The 22,098-nt window shown below is 47.9% G+C and overlaps 1 protein-coding gene across 3 annotated transcripts in view; it reads left to right on the top strand.

Moving 5' to 3' along the window:
* The window catches only part of CARD11 (caspase recruitment domain family member 11), a 114,857-nt gene that overhangs the window by 71,322 nt on the left and 21,437 nt on the right, over nt 1–22,098 (top strand). For 2 of the 3 annotated variants that reach the window (XM_058285705.2, XM_058285707.2), the window contains exons 2-8: nt 6,393–6,676; nt 8,278–8,415; nt 9,343–9,668; nt 13,191–13,370; nt 14,209–14,361; nt 14,694–14,819; nt 15,989–16,186. In XM_058285705.2, the coding sequence (XP_058141688.1) occupies nt 6,478–6,676; nt 8,278–8,415; nt 9,343–9,668; nt 13,191–13,370; nt 14,209–14,361; nt 14,694–14,819; nt 15,989–16,186 (1,320 nt within the window). In that variant the 5' untranslated portion in view covers nt 6,393–6,477. Of the gene's footprint in view, nt 1–6,392; nt 6,677–8,277; nt 8,416–9,342; nt 9,669–13,190; nt 13,371–14,208; nt 14,362–14,693; nt 14,820–15,988; nt 16,187–22,098 lie in introns of those variants that run through there. The other variant, XM_058285706.2, reaches the window with a different exon arrangement.

The raw sequence follows: 22,098 nt of genomic DNA, 5'->3' as shown, positions 1-22,098 counted from the left end.
TAGCTGTAATGATCTATATTTAAAAAAAGGAAGATCTCAAATAATAAACTAAACTTGTACCTTAAAAAAACTAGGGAAAAAAAGAGCAAACTAAATCCAAAGCAAGAAGAAGGAAATAATAAGGCAGAAATAAATGAATTAGTGACTAGAAAAACAATGGAAACCAAAACTTCGACCTTTGAAACATCAAAATTGACCAACCTTTAATTGACCAGAGAGAGAAAGACATTTCAAATTTCTAGAATCAGAAATGAGATTTTACCACTGAATTTACAGAAATAAAAATGATTTTAATGAATACTATCACCATTTGTATGAATAAATTAGGGAACTAAGATGGAATGGACAATTTCTTAGAAAGACACACACAAAAGAAATACATGATCTGAATTTGTTTACTTGTTACAACAAGTAAACTTGAATTATTAATAAACTTTATTTTAAACTACCCACAAAAAAAGAAGAAAAAAACGCCCAGGCCCACATGTTTTCACTGGTGAATTCTATCAAACACATAAAGAACTAAAATCAGTTCCTCACAAACTCTTCCACAAAGTGAAGAAGGAGAGAATACTTCCCAATTCATTCTATGAGGACAGTCTAGCCCTGATGCCAAAACCAGAAAAGGACATCACAAGCAAAGAAAGCCAAAGACCGGTATACCTTATGAACGTGAATCCCCAAATCCTCAAAAATATGCTAACAAAATGAATCTAACAATATATAAAAAGAATTAGGCATCATGACTTTTATCCCAGGAAATTTTTCCAAGGAATGCAAGGTTGGTTTAACATATGAAAATCATTTAATATAATATACCATATCAATAGAATAAGAAAAGAAAAACTACATGATAATCTCAAAAGATGCAGGAAACACATTTGACAGACCCCAAAACCCATCAGGAATAAAATAGCAATCAATAAGCCAGGAGTAGAAGGAGACATCCTCAACCCGATATGGAAAAGCCGTACTCCCTACCAAGACAGAAATTAAATTAGTGGTTTCCTAGGGCAGGAGGCAGGATGTGTGAGGTGGCTTGCTAGAGGAAAATGGGGTATGACTACTAAAGGAATTTCATTTTGAGACAATGAAAGCGTTCTAAATTGATTGTGGTAATGGTTGCCAATTTATAAGCCATTGAACTGTACACTTTAAAAAGATGAATTGGGAAGCAGACTTGGCCCAGTGGTTAGGGCGTCCGTCTACCACATGGGAGGTCCGCAGTTCAAACACTGGGCCTCCTTGACCCATGTGGCACTGGCCCATGCACAGTGCTGATGCGCACAAGGAGTGCCATGCCACACAAGGGTGTCCCCATGTAGGGGAGCCCCACGTGCAAGCAGTGCGCCCCATAAGGAGAGCCGCCCAGCGCAAAAGAAAGTGCAGCCTGCCCAGGAATGGCGCTGCACACATGGAGAGCTGACACAACAAGATGACGCAACAAAAAGAAACACAGATTCCTGTGCCGCTGACAACAACAGAAGCAGACAAAGAAGAACACGCAGCAAATAGACACAGAGAACAGACAACAGGGGGGAAGGGGAGAGAAATAAATAAATAAATAATCTTTAAATAAATAAAATAAAAAAGATGAATTGTATGGTAAATGGATTCTATGTCAATAAAGTTGTGGGAAAAAAAAGAAAGAAGTTGAAGTATCGATGCATGCTTCAACATGGGTGAGCCTTAAAAGTATTACGCTGAATGGAAGAAGCCAGCCATAAAAGACCACGTAGATTAGGATTCTATGTATACAAAGTGCCCAGTGTAGGGAAAGCTATAGAGACAGGAAGCGGATTGGTAGTTGCGCAGGGCTGGAGTGGGGAAGAGGGGAAATTGGGGGATGATTGTTAATGGGTACAGAGTTTCTTTTAGGGGGGACAAAATGTTATAAAATTATATATGACCCTGTGAATATGTTAAAAGCATTAATTATAGACCTTAAATTGGTGAATCCTATCTCAATAAAGCTGCTTCTAAAAATGAATGAATTACATCTACACGTGGCAACCTAGATAAATCTCAAAAACTGTAGGGAGAGGAAAAGCAAGTTGTACAGTATGATGCCATTTATCTGAAATTGTAAAAATGAAAACAGATATATATTGTTTATGGAAAGATAAATACTTATTAAAATATAAAAACTTAGATGAAAGGGTACACTCCAACTGCAGGACAGAGTTTGCATTGGGGGAGAGAGGAAGTGGATGGCTGGGGAGCAGTGACCTGCTGCAGACCCTGTAACGTTGTTCCTTTTTTTAAAGATTTATTTATTTATTTTCCCCCCTTCCCCTCCTCCGGTCCTGCTGTTTTTGCTTTCTGTGTTGTCTTCTCTTCTCATTTTCTCTCCTCTAGGATTCACCGGGGTTTGATCCTGGAGACCTCTGATGGGGAGAGAGGTTCCCTGTCAGCTGTGCCACCTCAGTTCCTGGTCTCTGTTACACTTCATCTTGACTCTCCCCTTGTCTTTTTTGATGCGTCATCATCTTTCTGCGTGAATCCCTTGTGCAGGGCACTGGCTCACCACGTGGGCACTCACGCAGGCACTGGCTCACCGTGCAGGCACACTTTCTCTTCTTCTGTTTCACCAGGAGGCCGCAGAGATTGAACCCAGGTCCTCCCATATGATAGGTGGAAGCTCTATCATTTGAGTCACATCCGCTTTCCTGTTTCTTTTTTTTTTTTTTTTTAATGATATGAGGCAAATACAGGGGAAGGTTGACAGGTGGTAAATCTAAATGTTGGGAACAGAGCTGTCTATGATAATATTGTGTGTTTGCAATAGTTTATTATAAAAATAAGCATCTCTTTAAAAATCTTGCACACAACTCTTCATGCCCACGTACAAGTATTTCTGCAGATACCAAGCAATGGAACTGCTCAGTCAAGACTTATGTACATTTCACCTTTACTTTTAAAGATTTTTTTATTTCTCTCCCCTTCCCCCATCCCCCATTGTCTGCTGTGTCCATTCGCTGTGTGTTCTTCTGTGTCTGCTTGCATTCTTATCAGTGGCACCAAGAATCTATGTCTCTTTTTGTTGCATCATCTTGCTGTGTCAGCTCTCCGTGTGTGCGGTGCCACTCCTGGGCAGGCTGCACTTTTTCCACACAGGGCAGCTCTCCTTGTGGGGGCGCACTCCTTGTGCGTGGGGCTCCCCTATGCAGGGGACACCCCTGCGTGGCACGGCACTCCTTGCACGCATCAGCACTGCAAATGGGCCAGCTCCACACAGGTCAGGAAGCCCTGGGTTTGAACCCTGGACCTCCCATACAGTAGGCGGACAGTCTTATCAGTTGAGCCAAATCCACTTTCCATTTCACCTTTCATAGACACTACCAAACAACTATCCAAACCAGGCTGTGCTAACTTTTAATGCCACAGGTTTATGGTAACTAACGCTTGGTATTGTCAGGCTTACCTGATGGGTGTGGATTGGAATGTCCTCATTTTTCAGTTTGCAATTCTATGATTACTAGGGAAGTCGAGTATCTTTTAATATGTTTATTGATCATCTGGTTTCTGCCTCTGAATTCCCTGGTTCTTTATTTTGCCCATTTTTCATCTAGGTTCTTCTTTTTATCTTTATCTTTAATATGTGGAAATTCATCATATATTTTAGATATGATTTCTCTTTTTTTTTTTTTTTTTCCATGTATAATGCAGATATTTTCTCCCGGCCTGTTACTTTATCTTTTTGGTGTGTAGAAGATTTTCTTTTGGCACTATAGCCTAATGGTTACATGCACACACACTGGAACTAGACTATGTGCCTTCAAATCCAGTTCTACCCCTTACCTGCTGTGTAGCTTTGGGCATGTTACTTAAGCATCCTGTAAATCAATTCCTTTACCCATAAAATAGGCATAATTGTACTTCCTACCTCATAGAATTGTGAGGATTAAATGAGTTAACACAAGTAAAGCATTTAGAAACGTGTCTGGTGCATACTAAGCACTATATAACATTTGCTATTGTTTGCAAAAGCTTTTAATTTTGATGTGATGAAATTTAATCAATCTATTACTGTGACGTGTCTTTTTAAGAAATCCTTCTCTCCCACACCAAAGATAAAAGCCTACCATCCTATACTGTCATCTAATGGATTTAATGTTTCCTTTTTCTCATTAATTCATCTGGGAATTTTTTTATAGTATGAGAAACTTTTTATTCTTTTCCATGTGGAAAGGCAATTGTTTTCACACTTTGTCCATCTGTCCCTCGTAATGGGTAATGCTGTGTTTATCACTTGCTTGGATCTGAGCTGGGCTCCACTCATCTAGTAGACTGCTTTTGAGCAAATAGTGTGCTATTTTAATTACTATAACTATATGGTAAACCTACCTACAGAGTAAGGGAATCCTATCTCCTTGTTTTACTTTTCCAAACCTGTCCTGGTTATTCTTGGATCTTTTAGTCTTTCTTAAGAATTTTAGAATATTTGTCAGAGTCAAAAAAAAAAAAAAGTAAAAGTTTTTTTTACCAAAAGTGCATTTATGTATTAATTTAGAGAGAATTGCCATCTTTTCAATAGTGAGTCTTCCCATTTAGGATCCTCTTTTTTAATCAGGTCTTCAGTTACTAATTTTCCCCATGAAGATTTTTCTTTCCTTTCTATATGCCCCAATTCCATCATAATTCCTGAAACATAGTGGTTGTAGAACAAACACTTGTTGGTGAGGACTTTTTCTAGCATTTTCTAAAGGAAAATTTCAATCATGTGTAAAAGTTGAAAGAGCAGTATGAAATAGTCCTGGATACCCATCCCCTACCTGCAACAAGTGTCAGACATTTCTCCAGAGCCCTGGCACCTTCAATGGGAAGCAGTAGTTAGAGACCGCAATATGGTGTTTGAGATGTGCACTCCTGCTGGGTTTGTCAGGGAGATATATATATATCATGTTATGACATGATATATATATATATATATATATATATATATTTTTTTTTTTTTTTTTTTTTTTTAAGGTACAGTGCATCACAGGCTCATGTTGATACTTCCAACTCAAATTCAGGACTACCAGGTTTTTGTGTTTTGTTTTGTTTTTTAATTCTGGTTGCGTCATCACCTTTTTGGTGCATTGCTTCGCCACGCAGGAGCCTGTGCCTCTCTGTGCCACATACGTATGGGATGACTTTCTTTTTTTACCAGGAGGTCCCAAGAATTGAACCCAGGTCCTCCATATGGTAAACAGGAGCTTAATCACTTCAGCCACAGCCGCTTTCCCCAGGTTTTTAATTAACTCATTAATTTTGCAATTCTATCTATACCTTTTCCAGTAATTTAGTGCTTTGTAGTAAACCACTCCAAAACTTCGTGAGTTAAAATAATATTTTACTCACAAATCTGCAATTGGGGCAGAGCTCAGTGGGGACGGCTCCTCTGTGCCCCGTGATGTTTGGGGCCTCTGCCAGAAGACCCTAAAAGGCTGGGACTAGAGCCGCCTGGAGACCCGTCTGCTCACACGCCCGGTGCTTGGTGCCGGCCTTAGCTGGAGGCCTCTGTTTCCCTCCACAGGAGCCGCTCTGGTAGTCTCTCTGAATGCGCTACTTTGGGTTTCCTCGCAGCATGCTGTCAGGGTTCCGGGGTGAGCAAACCAGAAAGAGAGCGCGAGTGAGAGAGCAGGCACGCGCCGGGAGGGAGCTGTGCCACTTTCGTGACCTTGCCTCAGAAGTCAGGGAGGTTCATCAAGGCCCTCAGAAAGTGCACCCAGGTTCAGGGGCTGGGAAATAGACCCCACCTCCTGATGGGTGGCGTGAAGATTCCGTAGGATCAGAAACATCGTTAGGGCCATTTTTGGAAAATACCACCTGCCACATGGCCATGCTAAAAATTCCAGTGTTTGGCTATTCAATGTAACTTCCCACTTATGCAATACTTGCCTTATTCTACACAACATATACAACCATCTCCGGAGAACAATACCACATGGCTGAGAACAATACGATTACTGAAAACCCTTTAAGATGGTTTTACAGTTCTTGTTGTCCTTGTAGTGTATTCCATGAGGGATCTATTGGCAAGTTACTCTATTTTAAGGTCATTTTGAATATTCTTCTGTGTGATCATGCCATCAATTGGATATAAAATTTCATTTATTTCATGTTAGAGATTGCTTGTTAAATTCAATTTTGTTTGCTGACTTGTCAAATAGGTATAAAACAAAGTGTATTTAAATAAGTCTAGCTCCTACCCATGTCCCTTCACCCCAGCTTCCTCCCTCTCCCTACAAGGACCCTTTCAAAATTCTTCATGGGTCCTTCTTCCATTGTATATTGTTAGTATATAAGGAGGTATATATGTACTTACACCTCCCCTTCCTTCCTTAGGTAAAAGATAAAATACCATGTGTGCTTGTCTCTTTTTTAAACTTGACAACCTGCTCTAGAGATCACCCCAAAAGGGTCTGCGGCTGTTCCAGGGAAGCCCCTCCGTTAACCCTGCCGGGGTCTGCGTCCAAGGGAGGGCGGGAGATGGACGACTACATGGAGACGCTGAAGGACGAGGAGGACGCCCTGTGGGAGAACGTGGAGCGCAACCGGCACATGCTGAGCCGCTACATCAACCCGGCCAAGCTCACGCCCTACCTGCGCCAGTGCAAGGTCATCGACGAGCAGGATGAGGACGAGGTGCTAAACGCGCCCATGCTGCCCTCCAAGATCAACCGGGCAGGTAACTCAGGAGCACCTGGCAGGGCAGGGGGCGCCTCGCAGAGCAGCTTCCGGGACCCCCCCCCCCAGCGAGCTGTGCCCAAGAGAGGCTCTCTAGGTTGGGGGCTTTTAAACCGGGGGCCACAGAGCCCTGCCTACCCCCGGCCTGACCCCACGCGATCCAGGTGTAGAATTCAGAGTCTTTGAACTTGGATAGGGGCAAAATTACATCTTTATTCCACTGACCTAAACTGAAATTGCCCCTTCCCTTCAGTTGTGACTGTAGGGAAGCCACAAATCACACAGTCTTATTAACAATACCTGTAACTTTGTCGACAATAAAAATTATACATTTTCTTATTAAATTACAGCTGTTACAGACCACTCAAAATACCATTTACACTCATCTCTCCCTTAAAATTGCCATACCTATTATACCTGCCAAGAGATCTTATTTAAAGCATTAAGAGAGAAGCAGCATATTACTGAATCACAAATTTGCTTAATATTTGAGAACTGTATTTTGTTATAACCAGTCTCCTTTGTAATCTGATGTATTTCATTTTATCTATTTAAAAATGTTACTCTGAGAAGGGGGTCCATTGGCTCTCCCAGACTGCCAGGGGACTCCATGGCACTCTATAGTGTTTAGCAAGGATAATAAGTGGTTTGTGACACTTGTTCCAGGTGTGTATAGACACACATATATGTATACACACATATGTGTATTTATGCATGTTAGTGTATTTGTCTTTGTGTGTGTGTGGATATTAGGTCATAATGTAAAATGCATCTCTTACTGTGGATCATGGTTGGAAGGTTTGAAAGTCACCGTCCGGCATGGCTGGTGATCAGCTGCACATATGCTGCGGCTCTCTTTTGCCTCGCTGACAAGACACCACTAATTACAGCACGTTTCCTCCTGAGCATGGATGTCACGTTAGAATTCTCAACACAGTGCTCAAGGCATCTTCGCCAACCAGAGCCAACACAAGATGAAATTTATTATTATGCCTGTCTAGGCAAAGGGTAGAGTTTTAGAACCTCAAGGGAAGAAATATCCGAGAATAAAATTTTTAGGGAAGGGCCAAGAAATGTAAGTGATAAACGAAAGCAGTGGGATAGAAATTGGAAACTGCTGGGCAAGTTACTTGTAGGTTAAAGATGTTTCCAGATTGTGTGATAATCCCAAAGAAAACCATGGAGCTATGTCTGCTTCCTCTAACTTTTCCTGCTCTGAACCCCAGAGAACCATGTATTTTTCCACAATTTGTATTGTACTTCTGACCCCCTTCAATCACAGGAGAGCAGGTACTGATACGGTTAATATGAGCCTCGGTCAGTTGGGAAGCACTTTGAAACTGCTGGCTTCCTGTGGCTGCAATTCCATTTCTCATAGTTCTGCCAGTTTCTTAGCACAAGTTAACTAACACTCGCCGAGTCCCTGCTGAGGGCCTGGCACTTTGATTTACATTATCTAGACTCCAAAATACAATTCAGGAGTGACAGAACGTGGTGAGGCTGTCTTCTTAGAGATTATGGAGGGAGGACAGGCCAGGATAACCGTGGACGCGGAGGCTTCTCCCCAGTCGGGTTCTCACTGCGTGACCGGGCACGTCCTAGGCCGGCTGCTGGACATCCTGCATACCAAGGGGCAGAGGGGCTATGTGGTCTTCTTGGAGAGCCTGGAGTTCTACTACCCAGAACTGTACAAGCTGGTGACCGGCAAGGAGCCCACCCGGAGGTTCTCCACCATCGTGGGTAAGCGGCGCGACCCTCGGGAGCATCTGCGCTCCAGCAGGAGGCGCGTGCGTGTGTCTGCCCAGTGCCTGTCTGTGACGTTAGGGTAGTGGCCCTGTAGGACCTGTGGGCTGTCAACCACTTATTTCTGCCTGAGGATGGAAAAAGGGCATGCCTGAGGAGCCAACAGAAGAGCCCCAGGTACACGGAAGTTGTAGGTGTTCAGGAAACATCCCTGTGGAGGGAGCAGAACCGAAGCTCACCCCGTCCTCTGGAGCCTGTCCCTGCCCTGCCCCCTCTCGTTTCCCTTCCTAAATACCCTGGGACACCTGTCTCCCCCTCTCCACCACCACGCCACCACCAACTCCCTCAGCTTCCTGCCCTGCTCCATCCTTTCTCCCTCTTGCCATGTTCCCCGCTCCTGCTTAAAGCCCGTCAGTGGTTTCCCATTGCCAAGGAGACCCAGGTCCAGTCCCTGCTGGCGCCCCAGCCTCACCTGTCCCCCTCCCACGCTTTCCCCTGGCACCTGCCATGCTGGCCCTCCCTTCCTTCCTTCCTGAAAGGTGCCACGTTCCTCCCCGTCCCAGCGGCCTTGGCAATGTTGTCCCACCTGCCCACCAACCTCACAGTTCAGCTCAATTGGCAGACCCTTCCGGAAGTCCATCGCCTAGGACGGAGAGTCTGGTCCTCCTGCCACACCCTCTCAGAGCCCCCTAACCTTTTCTTTATAAAATCCTGTCTGTGGTCGTATTTCCGGGTGGTCATTTCCTTTCTTAACGCCTGTCCCCCTAAGCTCTGCCAGGTCCAAGGATGTTTTTCTCACCCTGAATCCCCAGTGTCAACGGGTAGTCAGAGTTGGGGAGCGAGTGTGTGAACGAAGGCCCCCCCACCCCCGCTCTTCTGGCGCCCCCGCCCTGCCCCGCAGGCCTGACTGGCCCCTCTCCGCAGTGGAGGAGGGCCACGAGGGCCTCACGCACTTCCTGATGAACGAGGTCATCAAGCTGCAGCAGCAGATGAAGGCGAAGGACCTGCAGCGCTGCGAGCTGCTGGCCAAGGCGCGCCAGCTGGAGGACGAGAAGAAGCAGCTGACGCTGACGCGGGTGGAGCTGCTGACCTTCCAGGAGCGCTACTACAAGATGAAGGAGGAGCGGGACGGCTACAACGACGAGCTGGTCAAGGTGAAGGACGACAACTACAACCTGGCCATGCGCTACGCCCAGCTCAGCGAGGAGAAGAACATGGCGGTGATGAGGAGCCGAGACCTCCAGCTCGAGGTGAGGGCTGGCGGGCGCGCGAGGACGCCACGCGGGCCTGTGCGGACACGCCCCCGGCCCGCCAGGCGCGGGGAAAGGCGGGCCCCCGAGCACATGTCCACGGGCCTCCCGCGGCTTCCCGCCCCGTCAGGGCGCGGGGCACTGCGCATGTGCAGACATGCGCAGACAGGCCCGGCGGGGCTTCCCGCCCCGGCTTCCCGCCCCGGCTTCCCTAGAGCCACCGTGCGCATGCGCACACTGGCCCTTCCGCTCTGGAGAAGAGTGTGAGGACAGAGTGAGGGGTGCTGCCACAGTGGAGTGGCCGGGAGGGCCTTTGAGAAGGAAGCTCCTGAGTAGAGAGCTGGGAAAGCCTCTGGGGTAGAGCAAATGCACAGGCCTTAGTGGGGCCGCGCTGGGCCAGGGAGCCGGTGGGGTTGGGGCCAAACGCAGGAGTCAGGGGAAATGAGGTGGGAGATAAGGAGGGAAGGGGGCCCGGGGCGGTCTCCGCGGGGATGCCAAGAACTTGGGGATTTATTTGAATCTTGATGGGAAGCCCCTGAAGGATTGAGCGCGGGGGAGTGGCAGCTGATTTAGATCTAGAAGGATCGCTCTGGCTGCTGTGCGGAAAATAGACTCAAAGAATCTTTATGAAGCACCTGCCACGTCTGAGCCTTTGTGTGAGCACCACGGGGCTACGGGATGAATAACCTGATGTCTGCCCACGGCCTGTACAGTTTAGCGAGGCAGTTCAACTAGAAGGCAGGTGAGCTGAGTCAGTGCCCTCGGGCAGCAGCGAGCATTGGTTCAGAACCGGGGCTTTCAAGTCCTGTAGATTTGAGTTCAGACCCCGTCTTCTGGCTCTGCCACTTAGTTGGCCACGCGCCTTGTTTTAGTTTGCTAAAGGCTGCCAAGGCAGTAGATCAGAAAAGAGCTGGCAACTACAAGGGGCTTTATTGATTTATAAGCTTACGGTTCTGAGGCTGGGAAAAACATCCAAGCTGAGGCATCGTCAGGCAATGCTTTCGTCCCCCAGAACTGGCTGCTGGTGGTCCAGGGTTCTTCTCACATGGCAGGGCACAGGGGCAGCATCTGCCGTTCTCCGTCTCTGCCTTCTTCTGGGCTTTTTTGCTTTCAACTTCAGGCTGCTCTGTGGCTTTTCTCCGTCCCTGGCTTATCAACTTCTGGAGGCTTCTCTCTGTCTCTGCAGCTTTTTTCTGAGCCTGTGGCTTTTTACTCCTCTTTATAAAGAATGCCAGTGAAAGGATTAAGACCCACCCTGGGACGTGCCCTACTCGACAGTCTAATCAAATGTCCCTTACCTGATGCAATCCAATCAAAGCTTCACAACAGGTTCAGTTTTAAAACGGAATTTTCAGGGGTCCGCAAAAGACCCGAACCAACCCAGGCTTCACTCTGCTCATTTGTAAATGGACAGTAATGAAAATAACAACTCCCCCCTAGTTGCTGGGTGATGCACCACGAGTCTTGCAGAGTGACAGACTGGTAAGCCACCACCCCCGCCCCCGCCCGTGCTGGCACTCCACATCCAGGGGGGTGGGGCGAGAGGTCAAGGACCAGGCCCAGCAGTGACATTTGAGCTGATCTTTGACAATTCCGAGCAGGACTTTTTTTAAATTTTAATAAAATAACACAAATTTATTCTCTCGCTTTCAGTAGGTCAGAAGTCCAAAACGAATCTCTAGGGCTAAAGTCAAGGTGTCAGCAGGGCCAGTGCTCCCTGGAGGCTCTGGGGGACACTCCACCTGCTGGCCTTGTCCAGCCTTTAGTGGCCGCCTGTACGGCTTGGCTCGTGCCCCTTCCACCACTGTCAAAGCGCATCCCTCCCGCCAGCCCTCACGTTGCCTTCTCTTCCCTGTGGTATCTTTCTCTGCCATCCTCTTAGGACATTGGTGAGCACACCACAGGGCCACCTGGATATTCCAGGATGCCCTTCCATCACTCAGTCCTCGACCGAGTCACTTCTGCAGTGGCTCCCTGGCCACGTACGGTAACTTGTTGCTGGTTTCAGGGATTAGGACGTGGACATCTTGGGGCGGGGGCAGGCATCGCTCTGCTTACCGCAGCTGAGGAGACGTTAGCAAACAGGACCCGTGTGGGAGTGTGAGCAGCTCAGCGCAGTGGGGTCGCCCGCTCTCTGTGCTTGGAATCTTTCCACCACCCTCAGCGTGAGCACGGTCAGTCTCTGGGCGAGAGGAGATGCAGCCCAGTCGTTCCTGCCACCCCAGCCAGCAGCCAGCCGACCACCAGCGGTGGAGCCACCCCGCTGCCCCGCAGCTGCTGGTCACACTTTTTGTGAGAGCCCGGCCACGACTGGCCAAAACAACGAGCTGGGCAGCATTTCTGTGGGGCCGGGAGGGGCTTGCTGTGCTGTCAGCCTAGCATGTGGGGACTTAGCCTTGGCAGGGTCTTCAAGTCTCTCCTAGAACTTTCTCCTGGCTTCTGCCTCCCTGGAGATAAATTAGTGCAGTCTAGAACGTAAAAGAACATCTGGCCACCTGGGTCCCGGGGTCACTGCCCAGTCCCAGAGTGCCTCCTGCATGCAGTCGGAAGGAGGAAAGAAGGGGCGTGCGGGGCCTGGCAGCACTCTCTCTGTAAAGCCACCCCCAGCCCCTCAGCCCACCCCCACCCCCGGCTGATTCCTCGAGACTGTTCTCCCGTAAGCCTGGATTTGGTCGACGTGGTGCCTCCTTCCTCGCAGCCTGTGAAAACAGCCTTGGTTCAGGTGTTTCACAAAGGCCCAGCCGTTCTGGCACGCAGACGGCTGTAGCTAAGGCGAGGCCATCCCAAAGGTCCAAGAAGCCTCCTGCTCACGGGCCTGACACCTCTTGAGGGTGTAGCAAGACTCGTCTCCTTTGGCCCCATTCCCGGGCATGGCAGCTTCCTCCTCCAGGAAGCCTCTCTTGCTAGCACCATGTCTGTCGAGGTCCTTTAAGTTAGGGAGCCTGTCAACTTAGAGGCCAGGGGGTTCCAAGCTGATTTTTAACAGCAGTGCTGTTGGTTCACCTAAAATCTTGTGTGAAAACTAAGGAGCCACAAAGCACACACTCAGAGCTGCTCTCGGGGCTGCAGGGAGGGGGCCCAGCACCCGGACTGCACTGCCAGCTCTTCGAGCCCTTTGGGAGCCCGAAGGCTTGCCAGGGAAATCCTTGAGTTCCGATGATCAGAGCACAAAACCCATCATAAAAGGCACTGAAATGGATCACGTGTGCATCTGGGAAACACCTACTTGGGGTTTACCCTCACCTACAGCCTGTTCCACCCCACAAGAGTCACCTGAGGGGACTTCCTAAGGGACACACAGCCCCTTTTGCCCCATTCTAAGTTAACCAGCGGGAACTCTCCATCGGCAGAGAGGTGGGGGCTTCTTTTCTGGAAAAGGTTTCTTTGCACCCTTCACCACCACCCACTGGCAGGAGAGAGGGGAATTAACACAGGGGCTCGATAGGATTGAGGGGAGCACCACCTTTTCTGGGTGTCTCTTGCCGACCGCCTTCTCCCCGGGGCATCTTTGGGGTGTTTCAGATTGATCAGCTGAAACATCGCTTGAATAAGATGGAGGAGGAATGCAAGCTGGAGAGAAACCAGTCGCTGAAGCTGAAGAACGACATCGAGAACCGGCCCAAGAAGGAGCAGGTGCTGGAGCTAGAGCGGGAGAACGAGATGCTTAAGACCAAGATCCAGGAGCTGCAGTCCATCATTCAGGTCAGGGCGGGGGCTGGGGGCAGAAGGGACGGGAGGGCTCGGGGCCGTCCATGCTCCTGTGTGCTGACCACGGGCCCGCGAGGCCCCCACTTCTCAGGGGTGTGACGTGACGGGAGACGAGTTTGGGAAAAGGTTTCCTTCATTAAAGAGCCCCATGAAATCACCATTCACAAGAAAATCAATGCCCCAGACCCCACAAGAGGAGGGAAGTACCCCTGGGACACCTACTGCCTTTAAAACCAAAGCACTCCATAAGAAACGGTATAAGTTGTTAAAATCTCCCGCACTTATTACACAGATCTCGTGTGAGTATAAAAGAGGAAGTTGCTGAGAAATAACATCTTTAAAAAACAACAGCAACAAATCTGCAAGGAGGGAGAACAGGTCGTTCCCCTCCCCTTCCTCCAGAATCTCTGTGCCCAGGACAACTGCCTGGCGTCTTGGGCCCTGTTTCAAGCAGGACTGAACCCCCGTTGTGGGGGGGCAGAGCCACCAACATTCAGAGGGGCAGAGCCCCGACGTTCAGGGGGGCAGACCGGCCTTCCCTTCGCTGTCCTGATCAGGTGCTGGAGCAGCACCTGCCTCTCTGGGCTCGGGGAGGAGGGACAGGGCAGTCAGGGGGTTCCTGAGCAGAAGCGGGCTGGGAGCCCCTGCAGGTGCTCGACTGCCCCGTGAACAGCCCCTGCAGACCCCAAGAGGCCCCTCCTGCCTCGGCTCTCCCGGCACAAAGCCTCTGCTCCCTTCGTGTCTGCCGCCGGCCTTTGGCGCCCCTCCTTGGACCCCCCCATTGCTCCCCGGCCCCCACTGTTAAACCTCCCCCTCTGCCCCCTCCGCCCAGGCTGGGAAGCGCAGCCTGCCGGACTCAGACAAGGCCATCCTGGACATCCTGGAGCACGACCGCAAGGAGGCCCTGGAGGACCGCCAGGAGCTGGTCAGCAAGATCTACAACCTGCAGGAGGAGGTCCGCCAGGCGGAGGAGCTGCGGGACAAGGTGGGGCCCGCGGGAGAGGGGCCGGCGCGGGGAGTGCACGTCCCCGGGCGGGCCGAGTGCGGCCGCCGTCACAGATGCCGGGCAGTCGCTGCCTGAAGTGCAGGTGTTCCCCTGGGCGGGCAGGTGCGCTGTCCACTCTGCCCTCCACCGTCCCCCGCCATGACCAGGCCTTACCTGCCACCTCGTAGGTTTGTAACAAACCCCAGGGGATGGCCTGGCCTCCTCCCTGGCGCGCCTCTGGTTAGACGGTTGGCTCTGGGAAGGACAGGCGCTGCGGGGGCAGGGCGGCCGGGCCTGACCTGTGCACGGTGACCTCTCCCTGTCACTTGCAGTACCTGGAGGAGAAGGAGGACCTGGAGCTGAAGTGCTCGACGCTGGGGAAGGACTGCGAGATGTACAAGCACCGCATGAACACGGTCATGGTGCAGCTGGAGGAGGTGGAGAGGGAGCGGGACCAGGTACGGGCCACCTCCATGGCTTGCCCCGCGTTACGTCACTGACTATGCGGGAGCCACTCATTGGTCCGTTCTTCCTAGTTCTTTTCCAGAGACGAATTCTATCCCCATAGGGCTTTGGGGAGTCACCGGTGTTTGGATTTTGTGGGGGCCAGAGCTGGGCTCTACAGCTCACAATAAAGCAGGCACAGCCGTTTCTCGTTAGTCACGGATTCCGTGTTTGTGAATCTGCATACTCACTGGAGTTTATTAACTACCCCAGCTCAGTACACGTGAAGCTTGTGCAGTCATTCACTGACATGTGCAGAACGGCAAGAATTTTGGTTGTCCAGCGAACACGTTCCGAGCCAGGTGGAACTGGTCTCGTGTGAGAACAGGGTCCTTTTCTCCATCTTTTTACTGCCGTGTTTTTGTGCTTTTTTGGGTGGTTTTATTGTTGAAAATGTCCAAGTGTAGTGCTGAGGTGCCGTCTAGTGTTCCCAGGCACGAGAAGGCCGGCGATGTGCCCGACAGAGAAAAAGCGTATTAGATCAGCTCCGTCCAGGCAAGTTAGAGCACGGGCGCCATGGGTTCAACGTTAATGAATCAACAATATGTATGAAATGAGACAACTCTAAGCAGACACCCCCATAAAACAAGTGTGTGTATTGATCGTTGCTGATGTCTATTGGCGAACGTGTCATGAACAAAGAGGCCCACAAGAACCCAACCTGTATTTCCCCCAGGCAGTGGGCAGCGTTTACTAACTCGGTGCCCTTGGAGACTCTGTAGAGCGGAACTACCGCAAGCAATGGGAACCAACTGTCCTAAACGCTTGGTCTCTAGAGTGAGGCGGGCAGGTTCAGCTCCTCTCCCCGTCACTCGGAGCTGTGACTGCGGGCATGCCTCCAGCCCTGTAGTGGAGCGAGAAGAGTACCGACTCCTGGGACGTCAGCGCTGCTAGCGCAGCACCTGGCATACAGCAAAGCTGGACGGGGGGCAGCTGTGCTGGGTCTCATGGGAGGTGGTAGGACCAAAGTGCCCAAAGTTCAGGGTGGAGGCAGGAGCAGGGGACGATGAGCACGCACCCAGGCTGGGAAATGGGTTCTTCCTGGAGAAAGTATCTGTCCCCAAACCTGACTCAGCTTGGTCAGTGTGAGTAACAAAACAGGCCCCTGTCCTCCCCCCGGCAGGCCTTCCACTCCCGAGACGAGGCCCAGACTCAGTATTCACAGTGCCTGATTGAAAAGGACAAGTACAGGAAGCAGATCCGTGAGCTGGAGGAGAAGAACGATGAGATGAGGATCGAGATGGTGCGGCGGGAGGCCTGCATCGTCAACCTGGAGAGCAAGCTCCGGCGCCTCTCCAAGGACAGCGGCAGCCTGGACCAGGTGGGCCTCAGAGGGCCGCTGCCCCCCCTTCCGCCCCCAGCGCCCCCCACGTCCTTGAACCCTCTGCCTGCACCTACGTAATGACGAGTAGAGACTGTGTTTTGGACGTTAGGAGGTGCAGGGTAAAACCATGGCTTCACGACTTTCTAGCCGGGTGATCCCAGACAAGTAACTTCACCGTTGCCTGACCGAGCTTCTGGTGGCTCTTGGTTGACCAGTCAGCCGTTACATCCCACTGGGGCTCTGGCTGCTGGCCGGCCCATAGAGGGCTAAAGGTGCTCTGCCTTCATGGAAGTGGCTCGTGCCCCTGAGAGCAGCGGGCAGTGTGAGCTTCAGAGTCAAGTCCACAGCAGGGGCCCAGTGCACAGACACCAGGCTGTCTTCAAGGCAGACAGTAACATCGTGTGGCCACCGGTTGATTGACGCCAGGGACAGTGCCGAGTGCCTACGAGCACGCCCTCGTTCAGCCAGGGACCCGTCCTGGGGGAAGGTGCTGGTACTTCCTCGTTTTGCAGAGGAAGGAACGAGAGACTAGCAGCAAAGTCTTGTGTGAGGGTGAATCAGTGAGAGCCCCCACCCCACCCCAGAAGACTCAGAAGCCAGGGTGTGGCTGGGGGGAGGCGAATCCAAGAGCAGGACTTGGGCATCATAAGGGAGAGTTCTGGGAGCCCAGCGGTTCAGGAACCGGTTCCAGGAGAAACGCCTTCTTGCCTGCCCCTCGGTGCACCTGGAATGCCTGCTGCAGGCTCTGCACCTGCCACGTCCTGCCGCACCCAAGTCCCTGTCCAGCCACCTTGGGCTGCATCCAGCCCAGGCCACACTTCCCTGGCACCTCATGTAGACCTCGGGGCTCGTGGCCGAGGAGACCAGCGAGAGCTGGGATGATTCATGCCTGATGGGGCGAGGGAAGGTGGGAAGCGCTTTCTGGGCTGTGCAAGCCACAGCCTGGCAGGTCTATGCCTGGCAGACGAGGTGCTCCCAGGAGGCTGGAGCCGGGGCAGGGGCAGCGGCAGGGGCAGGCCAGGACGGTGCTGGGGACGCAGGGCCTTGCACGGCCATTGTGGGAAGCATGTGGAGCGCCTGGGGTCAGGAGGCAGTGGGCAGCAGGCCTGGCACGGCTTGGGGGCCGACCGAAGTCAATGCCCTTGTGCCTCCGCCTCCAGGGCTGTGAAAAGCCACGACTGGCCTGGCATAGCCTTGCTAGGGAGGACCGAAGGGACCGTGGCCCCAGAGCACTGAGCTCGTTACCCAGCTTTCTTCGTTTACTGAAGTGTCATTCATACGTGAGCATACATAAACAGAGCGTACAGTGAAAGTCGTGAACTTACAAAACAAACGTGCATTACGTCATGCAGGGCTCCCTTACGTCACCCCACTACTAATACTTTGCATTGTTGTGAAACACTTCTAACAAATTACGTAAGAGCTTGGTCAAAGTATTACTACTAACTGTAGTCCATATCTTACATTTGGTATAATTTTTCCGCAACCCACCCTATTATTTTTTTTGTTCATGAACCATATAATTTACCTAAAATGTACAATCAGTGGCATTTGATATAATCACTGAGTTGTGCATTCATCATTTCAATCAATATTAGAGCATTTTTATTACTCCAAAAAAAAAACAACAAAAAACAAACCGCTCCACTATCATACCCATATGGTAACATAATACCTAATTATGTTAGTGCCACTGATTACAAATCCTGTGATGTTCTTTCACCATTCCTATTCATTTCCAAACATTTACAAATAACTTTTTATCAATTCTGCACAGATTAAACCTCAACTTTCCATTCTCCAACCACGTTTTATTCTCTGTTGACATATTCTAGCTATTAACTCTGTGAGTTTGCTCATTATATTTAGTTCATAATAGCAAAATCATACAGTATTTGTCCTTTTGTGCCTTGCTGGCTTCACTCAACATAATGTCCTCCAGGTTCATCCATGTCGTCATGTGCTTCACGACTTCATTTCTTCTTACAGCTGCATAAGATCCCTTGTGTGAATCCACCGCAGTTTGTTTATCCATTCATCGGTTGATGAACATCTTGGTTGCTTCCATCCTCTGGCAATTACAAATAAGGCCACTGTGAACATTGGTGTGCAAGTGTCTGTTCATGTCACTGCTCTCAGGTCTTCTGGGAAGATACCTAGTGATGGTATTGCCAGGTCACATAGTAGCTCTATCTGACTTTCTTAGCAACTGCCAAACAGTCCTCCACAGTGGCTATACCGTTTTACATTCCTACCACGAGTGAATAAGCGTTCCTCTCTCTCCACATCCTCTCCGACACTTGTAGTTTTCTGTCTTTTTAATGGTGGCCATTCTAATAGATGTGAAATGATATCTCATTGTAGTTTTGATTTGCATTTTCCTAATAACCAGTGATGTTGAACATTTTTTCTCGTGTTTTTTCACCATTTGTATTTCATTTTTAGAAAAATGTCCTTTTAGGTTTTTTGTCCATTTTTTAATCAGATTGTCTTTTTATTGTTGAGTTGTAGCATCTCCTTAGATATCACGGATACTAGAACCTTGTCAGATGTGTAATTTCCAAATATTTCTCCCATTAAGAAGGCTGCCTTTTTATCTTCTTCACAAAGTCCTTTGAGGTACAAAAGTGTTTAATTTTGAGGAGGTCCCATTTATTTATTTTTTCTTTTCTTGGTGCTGCTTTGCGTGTAAGGTTTAAGAGACCCACCAACTTACTACAAGATCTTATAAATGTTTCCTTATGTTACCTTCTAAGAGTTTTATGGTCCTAGCTTTTATGGTTAGGCCTTTGATGCATTTTGAGTTGATTCTTGCATAGGAAATGAAATAGGGGTCCTCTTTAATTCTTTGGGTTAAGGATATCCAGTTCTTCCAGCACCATTTGTTGAAGAGACTGTTCAGTCCCAGACAAGTGGACTTGGTTGGCTTATCAGAATCAACTGACCATAGACGTGGGGGGTCTGTTTCTGAACTCTCAGGTCAACTCTTTTGATCAGTGTGTCTGTCACTATAGCTTTATGACAAACTTCAAGGTCAGAAAGCACAGTCCTCTGAATTCGCTCTTCTTTTTTAGGATATTTTTGGCTATCTGGGACCTCTTTCCCTTCCAAATAAATTCTGTAATTGACTTTTCTATTTCTGTCAGTTAGGCTGTTGGAATTTTGATTGGGATGGCACTGAATCTGTAAATAAGTTTGGGTAAAAGTGACATCTTCACGATGTTTAGTCTTCCAGTCGGTGAACATGTGATGCCCTTCTGTTTGTTTAGGTCCTCTTTGATTTCTTTTAGCAGTATTATGTACTTTTCTGAATACAGATCCTTTCCATTCCTGGTTATATTAATTCCTAGATATTTGAGTCTTTTGGTTCCTCTTGTAAATGGAATTTTATTTCTTGATTTCTTCTTCAGCTTGCTCATTACTGTGTATAAAAACTCTCCTGATTTTTGCATGTTGATCTTGTATCCTGCCACTTTGCTGAACTCATTTATTAGCTCTAATAACTTTGTTGTTGGTATTTTGAGATTTTCTAAATATAGGATCGTGTCATCTACGAACAGTGAGAGTTTTACTTCCTCTTTTCCAATTTAGATGCCTTTTGGGTTTTTTTTTCCTTGCCTAATTGCTCTAGCTAGAACTTCCAACACAATGTTGAACAACAGTGGGCATCCTTGTCTTGTTCCTGATCTAAGGGGGAAAGCTTTCAACCTCTCCCCATTGAGTATGATGTTGGCTGTGGGATTTTCATGTATGCCCTTTATTATGCTGAGGAACTTTCTTTCTATACCTATCTTTTGAAGTGTTTTTATCAAGAAAGGATGCTGGATTTTGTCAAATGCCATTTCTGCATTGATCGAGGTGATCATGTGGTTTTTTCCCTTCAGTTTGCTAATGTGGTGTATTACGTTCATTTTCTTATGTTGAATCACCTTTTGCATATCAGGAATAAAACCCAATAAATTGTGATATATAATGTTTTTTTATGCTTTTGGATTCAATTTGCAAGTATTTTGAGAATTTTTGCATCTAAGTTCATTAGAGAAATTGGGCTGTACTTTTTTTTCTTGTAGTATCTTTATCTGACTTTGGTATTAGGATGATTTTGGCTTCATAAAATGTGTTGGGTAATTTCCCCTCCTTTTCAATTTTTTGGAAGTGTTTAAACAGGATTGGTATTAATTCTTCTCAGAATGTTTGGTAGAATTCACCTGTGAAGCCATCTGGTCCTGGGCTTTTCTTTGTTGGAACATTTTTGATGACTGATTGAATCTCTTTACTTGTGATTGGTTTGTTGAGTTCCTGTATTTCTTGTAGAGTCAATGTAAGTTGTTTGTGCATTTCTAGGAATTTGTCCATTTCATCCAGGTTGTCTAAATTTGTTGTCATATAATTTCTCATAATATCCTCTTATGATCCTTTTTATTTCTGTGGGTCAGTCATAACTCCCCCCCCCTTTTCATTTCTGATTTTATTTATTTACATCTTCTCCCTTTTTCTTTGTTAGTCTTGCTAAGAGTTTCTCAATTTTATTAATCTTCTCCAAGAACCACCTTTTGGTTTTGTTGATTTTCTCTATTGTTTTTTTGTTCTCAATTTCATTTTTTTTTGTTCTAATCTTTGTTATTTCTTTCTTTTTGTTTGCTTTGGGATTGGTTTGCTGTTATTTTTCTAGTTTCTCCAGTTTAGTTAGATATTTGATTTTAGCTCTCTCTCATTTTTTAATGTAGGCATTTAGGGCTATAAATTTCCCTCGCAGCACTGCCTTCGCTGTATCCCATTAGTTTTGCTAAGTTGTGTTCTCATTTTCATTCATCTTACAATATCTACTCAGCTCTCTTGCAATTTCTTCTTTGACCACTGATTGGGCCATATATTTGCAAATTTTCACTTTCTTGGCTGTTTTCATTCCATTATGATCAAAGAATATGCTTTGTATAATTTCAGTCTTCTTAAATTTATTGAGAGTGTATTGTTGCCTGACATGTGGTCTACCCTGGAGAAAGATCCACGAGCACTTGAGAAGAAGGTGTAACCTACTGACTGGGGTGCCATGTTCTGTACATGTCTGTCGGGTCCGTCTCAGGTATCGCTTTGTTTAGGTTCTCTGTGTCCTTGGTGACCTTCTGTCTCGTGGTTCTATCTGTTGAGGTGAGTGGCATGTCAAAGTCTCCGACTATTATTGTAGAGACGTCTGTTTCTCTCCTCAGGTTTGCCAGAGTTGGCCTCTTGTATTTTGGGGCACCCTTTTTAGGTGCATAGATACTTAAGATTGTCACTTCTTCCTGTTGGATTATTTTATTAATATATAATGTCCTTCTGTATGTATCACTTTTTGGATTTAAAGTCTGTTTTGTCCAAACCCACTCTAGCTACCCCTGCTCTCTTTTGGTTACTGTTTGTGTGAAATATCTTTTTCCTACCTTTCACTGTGCCCGTTTGCATCCTAGGGTCTGAGGTGAGTCTCCTGCAGACAGCGCATGTCTGGCTCCTATTTCTGCCAGCCTGTGTCCTTTGATTAGGGAGTTTGATCCATTAACATTCACTGTTATTACTGTAAAGGCAGCACTTCAGCCATTTTGTCCTTTGGCTTCCATATGTCATATCTTATTTTTATCCTTTTTGGTTACCCTTTCTGCTAGTCTTCACATCTCCTCTCTCCTCTCCTCCTCCTCTCCTCTCCTCTTGCTGCAGAACTCTCTTTAGTGTTTCCTGCAGAGCTGGATTCCTTTTTATGAACTCTTTTAGTTTCCTTTTATCTGTGATTATTTAAGTTCACTGTCATATTTGAATGACACTTTTGCTGGATAAAGAATTCTTGGCTGTAGTTTTTCTCTTTCCCTACCTTAATCATATCATACCATGCTGGCACTCTTTTGATGATTTATTATTCAGCCACTCTGCAACACTTT

Source organism: Dasypus novemcinctus, chromosome 23 (genome assembly GCF_030445035.2).
Source record: "Dasypus novemcinctus isolate mDasNov1 chromosome 23, mDasNov1.1.hap2, whole genome shotgun sequence".
Taxonomy (NCBI): domain Eukaryota; kingdom Metazoa; phylum Chordata; class Mammalia; order Cingulata; family Dasypodidae; genus Dasypus; species Dasypus novemcinctus.
The sequence above is the reverse complement of the archived record's forward strand: the minus strand, read 5'-3'. Positions and strand labels throughout refer to the sequence as shown.